Genomic DNA, 16,310 nt, shown 5'->3' on the forward strand with positions numbered 1-16,310 from the left:
TACCACTTCCTGTTTCTAATGGGCACAGGACAGTTTAGAAACAGGAAGTGGACATGATATGAAAGGAAAAGTATATCTCATCAGATATACAGTACTTTAACTTATATATTAAAAATGTCATTACAACAATTTAGTTGTAACTGTATGGAAGTAGGCAAAAACAGACACAGCATTCAGCTCATATAATAAAAACCTTCAGTGTTACTCTGTTTTGACATTAAAGGCACCACTACAAAGCAAATGAGGTAAAGCTTCTAAAGGAAAATGAGTATATTCAGCTGTATTCGGTGAGCTGACACATCGCACGGTCTTTAGCACAAATGAACATTAACTTTTGTGAATATAATCCAAGAACGTCCAAAATGTTCATTCGACTGACAAGAAAACCCAAAGTCTGTGACACAAATGACCGTATAGATTTTGTAATCGCGGTTGTAGCCAAGTTCCAAATTGAAAGAAAGACTGACCTTATGGAAACTGCCATAGAACATTTTCTTAATTTCGGGTCCTTCGAAAGCCACCGTCTGAAATTCTCCTTTGTAGTCATGGTTGAAAAAGGTTAATGTTTTCCCTCCATCTGAAGACAGACAAAAAGTTAGACTCGTGTGCTTGGAGACATAACTGAAAAATATGGAATCGATACAAAAAATGGGAAACACTACAGTGAGGTAGACAGAACATTACAATATCTTTAATAAATAGATTTTATGTTGCCAAGGAGCATAAAAGAGATCGCAAAGACTAATAGGTCTACTTACTGTCCAGGATAATGCCCACCAGGGGCTCGTTGTCTTTGTCGAGGATTTCCCACAATGCAAAGGGTTCCTGAGGAGTTTCAGGCAGTATGCGGAAAAGCACTGAGATCGTGTAGTCAGAAGGAAGTCCTTCTGGATGAAGATACCTAAAAGTGTAAAATCGCACATAAGTAGAGCTTTGACACACAACATTAAGAGATGCATTAATCAGAATTTAAACACATTCTTTAATATATAATTGATTCATAATAATATTACTCTTTAAGACCAACCAAACTTTATTCAGACACGTATAAATCTCTGGTATTGAACTGAATAGTTTTGATATGAAAATGCATTCAAACATATTGCCTGTGGCACAAAAAGGCTGTAAGAACCAAATCTAAATATCCTTAAAAGTAAAATTTAGTTGATTAGAAAAAACTGTATGCTTGTTCTTTTTTATAGATTTTTGATCTTTGAGTCACTGGCGTTGCTCATAATCACAATTGGGATTATCATAATAACGGTGTTTCAGTGATTTTCAGCTGCCTCTGTGCGAGGTAAACCGAGTCTGTGGTTAGTGAAGTTCACCCACCTGCTGAAACTCTCCACTGTAATAACAACATTCCTCCTATGCGCAGGAAAGTCAAGCCTAATCTAAATATTATGACATGCTATGAAGGAGGCGGAGGGTCAGCGCTCGGAGGAACAGACGCAGAAGCCCAATCGCTCTTTACGTAAGCCAGGGGCTAACCCGCTCCTGCTCGCTGACAGCACTTCTAGATTGGATTAAATTGGATCTATATTTTTCTCTGATTTGACAGGTGACATGTTACAGCTATTGCACATTTTCTCATTTCGCAGCCTAGTTTAGAGTCGTTCATACACACGAAATAAAAGCTTGCACACACACCTGGTTGGCTGGGAGACGAAGGCGTCCTTGTGCAACCTGTAGCAGGGGAAGCTGTTGAAGGTTCCAGGCTCCATTGAGACACCCTGCACGCTACTGTAGTGCTTCTCCACCAAACCAAACATCTCCATCATATGGAAGCCTGCAGAGGACAACAGATTTATGCCAGTATTTATCGAAACTATGTACATCTACAATAACTGAAAAGCTGACATGTATGACGAAAGAAGCTAAATCTTAATACGGCAGATGTTAAAATACTCATTTCTCATCTTAAAATGTATAACCAATCTAAGTAAGCGTAAGCCGTTTTAGGTGGATTTTACAAATACATCATCTCTAATCATCTCTATTGATCAGCCTAACAGCCACAAAAGCTCAACCAATAACCTTAAGTACGTTGCCAAAATGTAACACTTTTTTGCTTTTATCTTCATTTCAAGACCCAGATGATGGTGTGAAAAGAACAAGACCCACTCTTCTAACCAAGTATAGTAACTGTTAAGTACTGACAGAGAATGAATACGGCTAATTCTTTGAATAAACCCTCAGATCCTATCCTCTCATCTAGCACAATGCTGCTGTGTTTTCTGTGTTTTCTGTGTGTGAATACTGCGGCATTTACGGTTGTCTTACCTGCTAAAGTGTTCCCGCCCATTAGCATAGAGGGGCAAGCTGTGAAAAAACAACAATTCACTGAGAACAAAATTACTTTTTAAAATGATACGTTACATAATGATGCATGCAAATGTTGTTCCTGGTCAGAGACCGTTTTAATAGTATATTATTCAAGATCAATAAACTTCAAACTTGTATTATGGAATTGAGGTAGTTTCGAGACACAACTGAGGACTATTTTAGAGAATGTAGGAAACAAAGAACTTAAAAAGTCATTAGAAAGTAATTGCCTTGAATCGCACAGTAATTCTGACCTAAAAACGCAGTTTGAAGCTCTAAAGCAATGGCTTTAAACTTACAGAGACTGGAATGCCATTACTGAAGTCCTACTTACTTAATGGGATAGTTCACACAAAAATGAAAATTCTGTCACCATTTACTCACCCTCGTGTCATGTCAAACCTGTATGGCTTTCTTTCTTCCGCAGAACACAAAAGAAGATATTTTGAAGAATGTTGTTAACCGGCATCCATTCACTTGCATTGGTTTTGTGTCCATACAATAGAAGTAAATGCTGTTGTTCGGTTACCAACTTTCTTCAAAATATCTTGTTCTGTGTTCTGCGGAAGAAAGAAAGGCAAACAGGTTTGAAATGACAATAGGGTGAGTAAACAAAGACAGAATTTGTATTTTTGGGTGAACTGTCCCTTTAAGTGTCAAACTAAACCAAATATCTTAAAAGTATTTACACACATGATCCCTGGATGCTAATTTGTAAATGCAAAGTTCCAGCAGGGCTCAAATCATTATATATACTGTAACTAGCTATGACCTTTATTTTTCGTAAATCAAAAAATGTTTTAACGAGAACAAACTACAGGATGTGCTTAAGGGCGAACTACAAGCTGAACATTCTGCAAATTGTCAACGGGACGTACTGGCTGTCGCGGCCTCGCAAACAAAAGTTATGAGCTGTTCTTCAATTTTCTTGAAGGCATCCAAATCATCCACAAAGAACACATGTCTCTCGCTGGGCTTGCTGGCAATGTTCACCAGCTCCCCGTAGTCAGCGTCAGCGAAGCCAATGGCAAAGATGATGAAGCCTACAGTGACAACAACCAAAACACAGAAACAGTTGGCGGGTTTCAAATCCTATCGTTTATTAAACACATGTACTAGATGAAAATAAACCCCACTCACCTTCCGTCTGCATCTCCTTGGAAATCTTGTTGACATCATCCTGAGATCGTCCATCCGTGAGCACCACCAACACTTTGGGAATGCCTCTCCTCACCCCCGCGTCCTCACTGAAGATGGCCTCCTTAACATGCTTAATGGCTCGGCCTGAATCAAGAGTCATAAAAGAGAATGTCACTGTCTCAGGCCAAGAGCAGGATTTACACAACTTCAAGGAGCCCGGAAAGCCCCAAAATGAGATGGATTTTACAGGAATTGTGTACTTCTGACAGCAAGATTTGTGCTTGTTTGATGTATTTTGCAAGACCTTTGAGAGGAAACATTGGAACGTTGATCAATACCATCAAAGTAAGAAACCCATGACAATAGACTGCAAACATTTTTTGGAACTGTGTATAAAAAACACATTATAATGTTGTGCAATTATTTTGCATAGTTGCATGTTTCAAAAACTATTATCTTTTATGAATATGGCTTAATCTGTCATTTTCTAAAACTCTAAAGTCTAAAAACTGAAGTTTCCTTTTTACATTTTTTTCCTAGTAAAAACATCTAAACTCCCTTCAAAGAATTGGTTTTATGCGCAAACGTTTTTGAATCTCTCACATCCCCTCAGGTACTGTACATTTTCACAAAAAACAAGTCAAAAAGCCCTAAGTAAGTGATTCTCGCACCGTAATCCTGTCAAGACACTTTGAGGTTGTTAAGGTTCACAGACTTTGCTCTGGCTTTGTGACACGTCTCCTCACGACTCAAGAGACGTGTTTTCTTAACGATTGCTATTTTTAAGCTCACGAAGTGCCACAACTATTTAGCACTCAGACCCCTGATAAAAAGCGTCTTAAGCCGTCAGTCCAGACACGCTTGAACTGTGGGATTTTACGAGCTGCACTTTCCTCATTTCAATATTTCGTCATTATCGCCAACTTGGCTCAGCGGCTGAGAAACATCAGCACGCCTGCTCATTTCCAATTTGCATCGCTAATCTCTCCGAAACGTCTCAGGTTCCCCCGGATGAGCGAGTATTAGACGCAATCCCCTCACAAAAGCTGCGCTCTGAATAAAATATGGACGCGTGTGTGAGATGCTGCGTTTTGACGATATATTGCGAGGGATTGAACGAGGGTCCCCGTGGCTATGCCTGACTGACTTCAGAAGCTGTCTGTTTTCTTTCTGGCTTTTCTTCAGCTGCTGTCAGAGGGAGACAAATGACAGACTAAAGAAGCAGACGGCGGCGCCGTGTGAAGTGCGAGTTATTTTGTTTTAAAATCGCATTAGGACAAAAGGATTTCGATGGGAGCTGGGAGGTTCGGCTAAACGCTGCCCTGAGTTGATGGGGACAACAACGCTGGTGCTTGACTGACAGATGAGCAAGACTTCATGACTGCATCATCAATCAAAAGTGCACACGGACGTGATTGGCTCGTTTGTGTTTGTGGGCCTTGTGAACTGACTTGTTTTAATATGCAAAATAAAATGCAGAAACAAAAAAATACTGTAATAGAAATCATCACAGAAGCGCTGACCTTCATAATCCTCAAAACTGACTTGTTTTTGCAAGTTTAAACACACTGAATGAGGCCAATAGCCCCGAGTCTCGACATCACCCTCGGCATATGAATGTATAAGCCCTAATACACTCAGAGAAATAAATCACGCTTATGTTTTAAATAAGCAGCCTGCTGCTGAGATGAGTAAAAGCACAAGCTCATAATGCCTGGATCACGCATGTCCACTGACATGTACACGCCATCAGCAACGAGACACTAGAACACAGGAGCTCATTGCTATGGAGAATATACCTTATACAGAGGAGATAATGTGTGTGCATGCGTAGACACAGTAGGGTGGGAACTCTGTGAAGACGTCTGCCACACGCCTGCTGCTGTTTCACCACAAGGAATGAGAGGTGTTTCATTTTAAAACAAAGCCACAAGACCACCGAGCACATGCGTGTAGACACATCACATCATCCCGCTGCAGGCTGAACGGGAACCAAGCAGTTCTTATCAGATTTCTCAAATTGATTCATGATTCATGAACTGAGGTTAGCTTCTTAGTCTTGATCTTGTACAGCAGGATAATACAAAGCAGACTTGTCAAAAACACAGTGATGAATGTTTATGGACACTCATTATGAGAAAACCCTTGAGGAAGTTTTACAGAAGGCACTCTGAGTATCATTTTCTGTAAGGCAGTTACACTGTCAAAAATGCTCAAAAATGTGCCCAAGCTGTAGGGCTCTAGTCGAGACTACCTAAACCAAGACAAGACCAGGGTGTCGAGACTAAGACAAGACTTTAAGGGGCTGAGACCAACACCAAGGCAGTCCGAGACCAAGTCAAGACCAAGACCCGCACCCCTAAAAATCATCTAAAACATCCACATAACACAAAAAATTCATAATTACAGAATCGTTCTTATCTACTAAGTTGAAAAATAGCTGTGTGTTGCTCAAAAACGCAATAAAGTTCTGATTTGTTCAAGATTTGTTTGGGACTAGCCAAACTTGTGTTTGTAACTGTGTCTAAAATTTAATTTACTTATTACCTCATGGTTTATTGAATGATTGTATAAAATCATTATCACGTTTTCAGATCACGTCCGATGTTATAATATAAATAAACAAGATCTAAAAGTAAAAGTACTTTTTTGATATTGTGAGCCTTTGTATTAATTTTGTTGACAGATTTCTTTAAGGACAATCCCACATTCATCTCTTACCGACACAACAGAAAAAAAGAAATCAAGACCAAGACCATTCTCGAGAACACTTCCAAGGTGTTTCTGGGGCAGTACCCTTTCAAAATGTAAAAAATGTACACCTTTGTACCTAAAGAGTTAATATTAGTACCATAGTACATATAAGTACTAAATGTATACATATTGGTACCTAAATGGTTCATATTAGGACCTTTTGAAAGGGTACCGGCCCAGTAACAGCTTGCGTACATTTTTCAACCATTTTTTTCTGACAGTGTATGACAATGTGCATTACAAAAAGCACTGACTATACAAATACATTGATCAAAAAAGCAACTTTTATCGGCATGAATTTACACCTGTCTAGGTCGGCTCATGCTGGATGGGCTGATCTAGTAAAATCGTAAATATTAACCAAATTCAGATCCCACAGAATATCATTATTAATACTATTTTTTGTCTTTCAAAACCCATAAGTGCTATTTAAATCACATTGAGGACTGTAACACGGTACTGTACGTGCCTGTCTTGGTGTTTCCTCCTTTGTAAGTGATGCGTTGCACGGCGTCCAGCAAAGACTCCTTGTCACTGTGAGAGTTCAGCTTGAATTCAGTCCTGGCATCATCACTGAACTGAGCAATGGCCACCTGTCGTAACAGACAGTCAGTCTTTAGTCATTTAGCACAAGGTTAAAAGTAAGTACACTTACAAAATCCCCTTGGGACAATATGAGGTCATATGTCTTGCTCAATGACAAAATGCTGTCAGTAGAAACATGGACTGATTCTTTTGGGGTTTACATTTACATTTATGTATTTGGCAGATGCAGATGCTTGTAAGTGACTCAAAACCATGACCTTGAAGAACGAAAACATGGGGTTTGAGTATATGAGGATAAGTAAAAGATGACAAAAAAATTATTTGATTTGATTTATTACCCATTTATGTTATTATTTTATTCTAGAGCTGTCAAACAATTAATTGCGAATAAATGCATCCAGACTAAAAGTGTGTGTTTGCATAATATATGTCTGTGTACTGTGAACATTTATTTTGTATTTATAAACACATACACATACATGCACAATTAAATCTAAGAAAATATAAAAATTAATAAACATGTTTATATAATTTCAATTATTGGTAAAAATACATAAATACATCTAAATATTTCCTAAATATATATACATGTATGTGTATGTTTTGTGTTTATAAATATAAAATTAATATGCACAGTACACAGACATATATTGTGTAAACACTTTTATTCTGATGTGATTAATCGTGATTAATCGCTTGACAGCCCTATTATTTATTTTTTATTTTTATCCATTTATTCTATTTTAACCTCTAAATATTACACTATATGCGAGTCAAAATCATCATGTATGAAAGTTTGCTGGTACACTGTTGACTCTGTTGGCTTGAGCCCAGTCAAACATGTCTACACGTCCTACTGCAAATGTAATGTAGGGTCTGTTCCCACACAAGTCTCTCTGCATCTGTTCTCTACTAGTGTGTAAACACGTCAGTTTTATCTGTGATGTGTCCCTCTGTTTATTCTGGCTCCGGCCTTTCATTTATTCTCCTCAAACATGCCCTTTCTCTTGTTTTTACACCCTTCTTGTAAATCCACTGCAATGATGATCCTAATGCTGCTGATGGTCTTGATGAAGATCTTATGAGCTTGGGACTGAAATGTCTAGACAAAAGCTATTCGTACCTAACGCTCTCTCAGGGTACTAGGTTAAATGCTAGACAGTGTGGTCTCAAGGCCAGAACAATCATTCCCATGATGCCTCAGTCCAACAAACAATAAGCAAGATTTCTCACTTTTTCACACAAACCAGACAACCCAGAGGTTTGCAACCCCATGTGAAGTTTTCAAAGATGCAGGTGGGCTGCTGAAGATTTCTATTGTTCCTTATAGGTAGACCAAAAATAGATTAAAAAGTCTAAACTTTTAAAGGGACACACAACGTCCTCCACACTGTTCTTGCGTTTATCCTAAAAGATCTGGAATAACTGGATGCTGGAATTTTTTTTGTTAAAACGTTAGAATATTATATACAGTAATATAAACAGATTAAACAGTGTGCAGAATTTAATAAATATTTCATGCGCAGCACACCTGTGTTCCCTCGGGACCAATCACGTCAAGAGCTCCAGTTGTGCTGTATAAAAAGCGGATAATCTTCTGAAAGTTGTCATCTCCGATACTCCAGGAACCATCGACAAGAAAAGCCAGGTCTGCCCTGGCTGCTTTGCAAACTAGAAGTTTTAAAAAAGTGTGAGAGAGAGAAACAGAGAGAGGATGCAGGTGAAAAATCACTAACCAAAATAAGAAATTCTCATTACTGTCGAAGCACTGCGGTACAACAGATGTCAAATGCTTCCAAACACTTCCCTTTCTTCCTGACAGGATTTCCATCACAGCCGGCAGTATAAAACAAGAAATGAATTAATTCAGCGCTACCACTCCTCTCTCCTGCTTAAACCTGACTGTTGCTTTGCAGGATTTAGTGCTAAACACATTGTCTGTCCTCAACGGGAGTAATATACAACAATGAAAGGAAAGCATTTGGGTTAACAATGCAGAGGAGCAGAAATAAAGCCGACAAATAAATCTATGATGTGTTCGGTTTCAGGCCAAGAGTTTATTACTAGGAAGGTTTATGATACATTAAAACACGATAAACATTCATGGGTCAATGCGGGTGGTGAATGATCTTAAAAAGATTTTAGATGTAAAAAGGAGAATTAAATAAGTCCCGTGTGCTTTAACTGGGTTTGTTCGGAGTGTCTCAGAGAACCAAGAAAGGTTAGCTGTCAGTAGAGATGTACGTTAGTGAAAGGTCACATAACACAGAGGGACACGGCCAGAAAACAGCAGAAAAACAACCGCTGTCAGGACAGTTTTACAGATTTCAGAGGCTAAAAATCTCAACCGTTTAAGAATGGCCAGAAAGATGAAGAGAGAATAAAAGTGAGCTGATGTTTTACCTTCTTTAGCTTGTGGGATGGTGGGAGGAGGGATTGTGGTGGGTGCGTCAGTTGGTGGTTGGGTGGGTATTGGAGCTACAGATACAAAGCAAAATAACAATATAAAAAACATTTCTACCACACATTGCAAAGCATATTAATACACACATCAGAATTGTGGTTTCAAAAGAAACGCATTGCTCTTCTTCACTTCATTGGCTGGAAATGGCCTGCATCATTGAACAGTTACTGTTGGAAAGAATGCAGAGCTGTTTTCATCTAAGATGTGGTGTACAGACGTCCCATACACAGTTGGAAGAACAAATTAAACCCTTTCAAACTGTCTGTAAATTCATGCTCCACTATTGTTCACAGATCAGCTAGTGTGACATCTGTAGTACATAGTGCATAGCTTCTTAAGATTTTTATCCGGCAGTCATTATCATGCAACGCCTTGTTACCCAAAATACATTTTGTGCAGCAAAATACTATTAAAATGCTTAAAGCAGGATACATTTACCTGAGAAGAAACACTGCGTAAGATATTCCGATATAACAACAAAATATTCATTTAACTTAAGTCTTAATAAATGTATTATAATTTGTGTCTCACAGTGTGTGGAACATGCAGTCATGAATGTGTACAATATTTACAAGTGACTGCCATGGTGGTGACTTCAGGCCCCTCCATGTCTTGTGAAAGGGTATATACGCTGATTTTGCACGGGGTGTTGGGGTAAAGATCGAAGAAGCAATGTCTGGATGCGCCGCCACCAAGTCTCACTTCCTGTTTTTTACCACCTACAAATAAGAAGAGTCGAGTTCAAACATGATCATCAGGTAGCGTACACCAGAACAAGTAAGAGGGCACAAGCAAACAATCAAATGCAAAATGCCGTACAGGGCTTACAACACCAATACCTATGTACACTACAGTATATGGACAAAAATTTGGAGACGCCCCCTTATAATGAACATGCTTGACTAGATGAGTCATTTCTGTATGCACAAATCTCAATGCTACAGCATTTAATGAGAATTGTGTGATTCACATTTTATAGCAACAGTTTATGCAGGACTCTTTTATTCCAATGACAATACCCCTGTGCACAAAGCAAGATTTAAACAGAAATTAATGATTGAAGTGTGAAAGAACTTGACTGGTCTTCATAAAGCTCAGACCTGAACCCAGCTGAACACCTTTGTGCCAAAAACTCATCACCCAAACCCATCAATGATGTGTTCACAGGGCTACAGTCAAATCAGAACGAAAAAATATTGTTTTAAAACTGTTGCAACAAAGATGGAGACCAAATTCTTTAATATGGTATTGTATGGTATAGCATGCTATATGTTTATTAGAAGGGGGCGTCACAAAACTTTTCTCCACATAGTGTACATAGAAAATATGTGTAAAATTCCGTTTTTTTACTGTTATTATTTTACAGATTTTCCAAATATAATGTAAAGGCTTTTTTTACAGATTTTTCATGTAATTTTTAAAATACGGTCAGAAAAACGTAAAATTTACAAAAAATGGGGGAAACACGTAATTTTACATAAATAAAAAAATATATTTTACGGTTTATTTTTGAAAGATTTTTTTTACAGTGTACATACTATACATGGTAATAAAATGCATACAGTACCAAGCTGCACATGTCAAGTCACTTTGGCAATACACTGTCAAATGCATAAATGAAAAAAAAATCATTGCAATTACGACAGCTTCCTCAAGCAAACAATTCTGCTAATTATTAAGACTAGAAACAAAGCTTAGTGTTCAAAATCGCAAACATGGTAGCACCACAGCAGCGCTGAAGTGTTGTTATTTTTAACAGCCATTTGCTGCTGCTGCTCTAACAGGCAATTTTGTGTTAGTTTTAATGAAAGGAACTGTAAGTAAATCATGTCTTAGGAAATCACTCGGAGCAGAAGCAGAGCTCAGAGTACGAAGCAGGATGACCGTTGATCACTTTCATAACTGTGATTATTTTCCAGAGCTGATTCCAAAGAGAAAAGGGCCAGTGCATGAGCACAGGAAAGGTAACCTTGTATTCAGCCCCGAGTTCAATGCAGAGGTTTTAATCGCTTTAATCTGAAGACTGCAGGGAAATGACTACACCATAATAAGCAGTCCAGGCTTAAGTGAAAGACTCGAGTGAACCTAACCAACATTTTCCTCTCATCTTGAATTCTTTTCAAGTAAATGTGTTCTGTCTGACACCATCTCTCGTTTTCTCTTTTTCTACATATCTATCCCATCGATCTCTTTGTTGTGTTGGTGATGGCAGACGGTAATATCCAGCAGCTTGGCTTGGTTCATACATCTTCATTTGTCTGCCATTAAACAGCTGTGTCCACCGGGACAATGAATGGCTGGGAAGGCTATTCACAAGCAGTCTTATACAGTTACTGGTAGATTAAAGGAGGGGGAAATGTTTTCTTTTCCCTCGTTTTAATGTAGTATTTTTCCCAAAGCACATCTTTCTGGACTGTGATATTATAAAAAGGTCTCCAAAGTACATTATGCACAAAAATTAAGTATTTTCCTTTCTATTTTCCAATGATAATGTGGTATGCAAAATTTTGGAAGCTGATAATAAGATCAACAATATTCCCTCGCTCACACGTTTGGATTGCAGAGCCGATCAAACAATAGGATATGACATTTGCCTATTAGAGTCCTGCTCTGTGGAATAGCAGCCATCGGCTCAATAAACAGCCCAGAATGGCGCTTTAAGCATTTGTTTCAACAAACTGCACTTCTTAGTCCAGTCACATCTCTGACACATGCGGGACACTGACTCCGCTCCCCGCGTTTGCACACAGGAATGATCCACTTCACCATGAGCTCCCAGCACTAAAAATTCATGGGTTTGACTGTAATGCTACAGCTGAAAAGTCGCACAATCGTAAAAAACTGCTGTTTCGAAGGTGTACGTTATTTCAGTTTTACAACAATCGCTGAGTTGTGATGTCTATGGGCAAGGAAATTTAAAAAAAAAAAAACTATTTTAAAAGGACACATAACAGCTTTAAACGTTATCTGTACCTGTTTATTTACGTTTTGTCCATTTGAGTGTTGCCAAGTCTTTTAAAGTCAGGATAAATGCACTTGCAAAAATCCATTTATTTGCTAATGTGTACCATAAGTTTTATTTTCTTACAATACTACTGACATTATCAAGCCAATTAGAAATTGGCTGAGTTACCGCTGCACATCTCTGCCAGGGTTCGAGGATCCGAAATGTCATTAATTTTAATGATCTGGGGTCAGATTTATTAGTTATCATTACCAAACCTGCTAGAAGTCAAACAGTCAAAAGGACCCCTAATTAAACACCCCTAAATTTCTGCTGAGCGATTCTGTGTGTGTCTATTTGTTGCAATGCTTGCCATTCAAATACTTGTGCACACATAATCCATACGGGATCTGTCTTTAATAGCAATGCTGAGCTGGTGGCCATCTGAGCAGTCACACGCTGGAAGTGGGACAGAACGTTTGCAGGAATGCGAGATGAGGCTGAGGTAGCACACAGGAATAAGAATAGCAATAATGAAAAACAGGCTTCTGACTCTGTCGTTTCAATAAATGCGAATTGAAACCATGTTGCAAGCCAGCAAAGCAGCATGCATACAATAAAAGAGAAGTCTTTTAAAGACCAGAGGCTCTGAATTACGTATGTGCTGAAATGGGGCGTAATATCCCATTAACTTGTCGAAACATGTCTGAAATTAAACATGTCAGTATTGTGTGGTTTTGTTGAGGAATACATTAGTGTTGTTTGTGAGTGGTGATGTGTGTATGTATTACTCACTGAGGACTGGTTCAATGGTAACTCTGTAGAGGGTGGCATGGCGTTGAGGTTGCCATTGGGCACACATGCTAGTACTGCGGACCTGGTATGTGTTGAGATTGTTCACTCCCAGGAACACTGCAAGAAAAACACAGCTATATGTGAAATACGCAGATACTTCTTTAAATGTGATGACAAAAAGCACAAATATAAATGAAATACTGAATCAGTATCATTTCAGATTTTCCAACAAAATGTGTGTAATTTAAATGCTTACGTTTGTGGTCTTATTTCCAGTAATGCTTCAACCCTGTACTGTATATACTGATAAAATGTATAATTTAAGCAGTGTAAGTTAAGTTTGAATAAAGGGTCCGCCAATTGAGTGTAAAAATATTTTACAGTAATTGACCCAAATTAGACGGTATGGCAACATACTCAATGTAAAAATACCTTTCTTAAAACACCACATAAGTCCAAAATGAATTTTGAGATGGCTGTGATTTGCATTATTTTGAATATACCTACCATTACTACATGTAGCCTATATTTAGAAATTATTGCATATTTAATCCTTTTTTTAGGATATTTATACTTTTTGTCTATTTTTTGGAACACTACAATAAGGTTGTATTTGTTAATGTAATTTGTTACATTAGTAAATGCATTAACTTACATGAACTAACAATGAACAATATTACGGAGCCCTTTTAGGGACATGGTGGTGGAAAAAATGAGAGGGAAGAGAAAAATATTTTTTAAAGCTTTTGCGTTATCTCGCAAAACTTTTGTGGTCCCCAGATAAACATTGCGTTCTCTCGCAAACATATTTGCGTTATGTAACAAACACTTCATGTTTAATGTCCTTGAATTTAAGACTAGCTCCGTACATAAACATTGGTCTATAGTCGCAGATTCCCGGACCAATAACTCATGAGCTAAATGTTCTTATAACACAAATGACAACTCATTCTAAGTAACATAAACAATGAACTTTAACTTAATTTCTCACAAATCGAGCCTTGTATTGATCTCAGGCGGGAGCAGGCTGAGACAAGACCGAAGGGATCGTCTGTAAAGTGCAAAACCCGAAGATCATTAGGCTACTAAAAAGTCATTAACTTCAGTGCTACATACTGTAGTATAACTAAAACCAGTTTTAATTCAGCCAGAGAGCATTAATGTGTAAAATGAATTTGGTGAGACTACAGTGTGTAACATTTAAGTTATTAATGACTATTTTTGTAGTAATGCTTTTCGGATTTACAGCCACTTTGCAGACGGTCCCTTCGGACCTGCTCATATACAGAGATCAATTATATTCTCGTTTTGAGGAAGACTAGGTTGTAGATCCTTGTCTAAGGAATTAGGTGTTATTTGTGTTATAACAACGTTTAGCTCACGAGTTATTGGTCCGGGAATCTACTATGAACCGCTCCATTGTTAATGTACAGAGCGGGACAACAGGACGTTTGAATGTTTTGCGAGATAACACAAATATGTTTGCGAGAGAACGCAAAAGTTTTCGAGATAACGCAAATATGTTTGCGAGATAACGCAAAAGTTTTGCGAGATAACGCAAATATGTTTGCGAGAGAACGCACAAGTTTTGCGAGATAACACAAATATGTTTGCGAGATAACGCAAAAGTTTTGCGAGATAACGCAAATATGTTTGCGAGAGAACGCACAAGTTTTGCGAGATAACACAAATATGTTTGCGAGAGAACGCAAAAGTTTTGCGAGAGAACACAAAAGCTTTAAAAAATATTTTTCTCTTCCCTTTCATATTTTTTCAACCCCATGTCCCTAAAAAAGCTCCGTATACAATATAGTTTTTCAGCATGTACTAATCTTTGCTAAAGAGACCCAAAAATAAAAATTCTGTCTGCATTTACTCCCTCAAGTTGTTCCAAATCTGTATAAATGTATTTGTTCTGATGAACAAAGAGAAAGAAATTTGAAAGAACGGAAGTAACCAAACAGATCTTGAACACACTGACTACCATTGTATTGTACAATGGTAGTCAAAAGTGGCCCATTGTTTGCTTCTCTACATTCTTCAAAATATCTTCTTTTCTGTTCAACAGAACAAAGAAATTTATAAAGCAATTTTTCCTACTATGGTAGTCAATGGTGGCCTACAACTGTTTGGTTACTGACATTCTTCCAAATATCTTTCTCTTAATTATAATTCTTCAATTCTAAACTGTTGTTTAGTCTAAAGCAAAGGAACTTAAAATGCAAGGAACTACACATGTTGCAGGAACGACTAATGAGCCATGAAATTTCAAGCGGGTTCTTTGTGATTCTGCTTATGGGGTAAGGAAAACCTGTTGACTTCTCTTGGAGACCAGCGCTCTATTTCAACTTAACTCCGATTTCAGTGCGATACCCTTTAAACACTGCCAGTCATGCAAAGCTAATGGATCTAAAAACACGTCGGGCATGAAAACGTGATATTCAAACATATGCTTAACAAACGGTCCTTCCATCCGAAAGCCACAAATGGTCTTCAGCAGTATTTCTTTATTTCTTTTGTGTCTTCGTTGAAACCACACAAAATGTGCTGTGTGAAAGAAAACTCATTTGAAAGAAGAACAATAAGTTTATTTTGGAATTAGCACGTTTTTAAATCAGCAAACCCTTAAAACACAGAACCCAGCCACAACACATGGTCCACATTAGTCGTACAAAACAATACTCATTTTGGACTTTCAACTTGTTGGATCACAAACACAATTGTGGCTGTCACGGCGGACTGACTCTCATGCATTTTACACAGAACGCTACGCCAAAAGTTGTGGCAAACCCAAATTCAGCTTGTCCTGGATGAAGTCCATGTGAGAGAACATTACCCTCCTTTAAACCTTTATATGCGAGCCAGATCCTAAAAAAAACAAATACTTGCGATGCTGAAGCTGTCCATTGTAATTCATGCTACACAACGGGACGTCATGTCGGTAGGGTTGTGACTAGGAGATCCTGATAAGCATTAAATGGAGACTGTGCGCAAAACATATGGTGCACAGTGGTGGAGATTGGTTTAATGCTTTGAATAATGCATGTGACAAGCGTTCCTCCTTATATAAACTATTTTAATGAACAATATGCATGCATAAAGGGCTTCTGGCTGATAGTAGTAATACAAGGAGGTGAAGAAATCCATTATTGTGCATTCAATTATTCAAAGGTCAAACAGAAAACGTATGAAAAATTGATGGAGCTCAAGATCAGGCAGTATGAAGATGTCATCTTGTTGGTTGAAATAATATAGGAGGCTCCTTAGACAGCAATGGAGTGTGACGGGAATAATCATTTATATTAGAGACTGAGATTGACAGTATATTTTTTAATACTGCAT

The 16,310-nt window shown here is 38.0% G+C and overlaps 1 protein-coding gene across 4 annotated transcripts in view; it reads right to left on the reverse strand.

Moving 5' to 3' along the window:
• The window catches only part of col14a1a (collagen, type XIV, alpha 1a), a 95,617-nt gene that overhangs the window by 28,401 nt on the left and 50,906 nt on the right, over positions 1 to 16,310 (reverse strand). For all 4 annotated transcript variants that reach the window (XM_057339979.1, XM_057339978.1, XM_057339980.1 and 1 more), the window contains exons 23-33: positions 12,969 to 13,085; positions 9,802 to 9,948; positions 9,169 to 9,243; positions 8,297 to 8,436; positions 6,689 to 6,812; positions 3,466 to 3,609; positions 3,204 to 3,368; positions 2,284 to 2,322; positions 1,651 to 1,789; positions 759 to 901; positions 468 to 577 (exon numbers count right to left, since the gene is read on the reverse strand). In XM_057339979.1, the coding sequence (XP_057195962.1) occupies positions 468 to 577; positions 759 to 901; positions 1,651 to 1,789; positions 2,284 to 2,322; positions 3,204 to 3,368; positions 3,466 to 3,609; positions 6,689 to 6,812; positions 8,297 to 8,436; positions 9,169 to 9,243; positions 9,802 to 9,948; positions 12,969 to 13,085 (1,343 nt within the window). The remainder of the gene's footprint in view (positions 1 to 467; positions 578 to 758; positions 902 to 1,650; positions 1,790 to 2,283; positions 2,323 to 3,203; positions 3,369 to 3,465; positions 3,610 to 6,688; positions 6,813 to 8,296; positions 8,437 to 9,168; positions 9,244 to 9,801; positions 9,949 to 12,968; positions 13,086 to 16,310) is intronic.

Source organism: Triplophysa rosa, linkage group LG8 (assembly GCF_024868665.1).
Source record: "Triplophysa rosa linkage group LG8, Trosa_1v2, whole genome shotgun sequence".
Classification (NCBI taxonomy): domain Eukaryota; kingdom Metazoa; phylum Chordata; class Actinopteri; order Cypriniformes; family Nemacheilidae; genus Triplophysa; species Triplophysa rosa.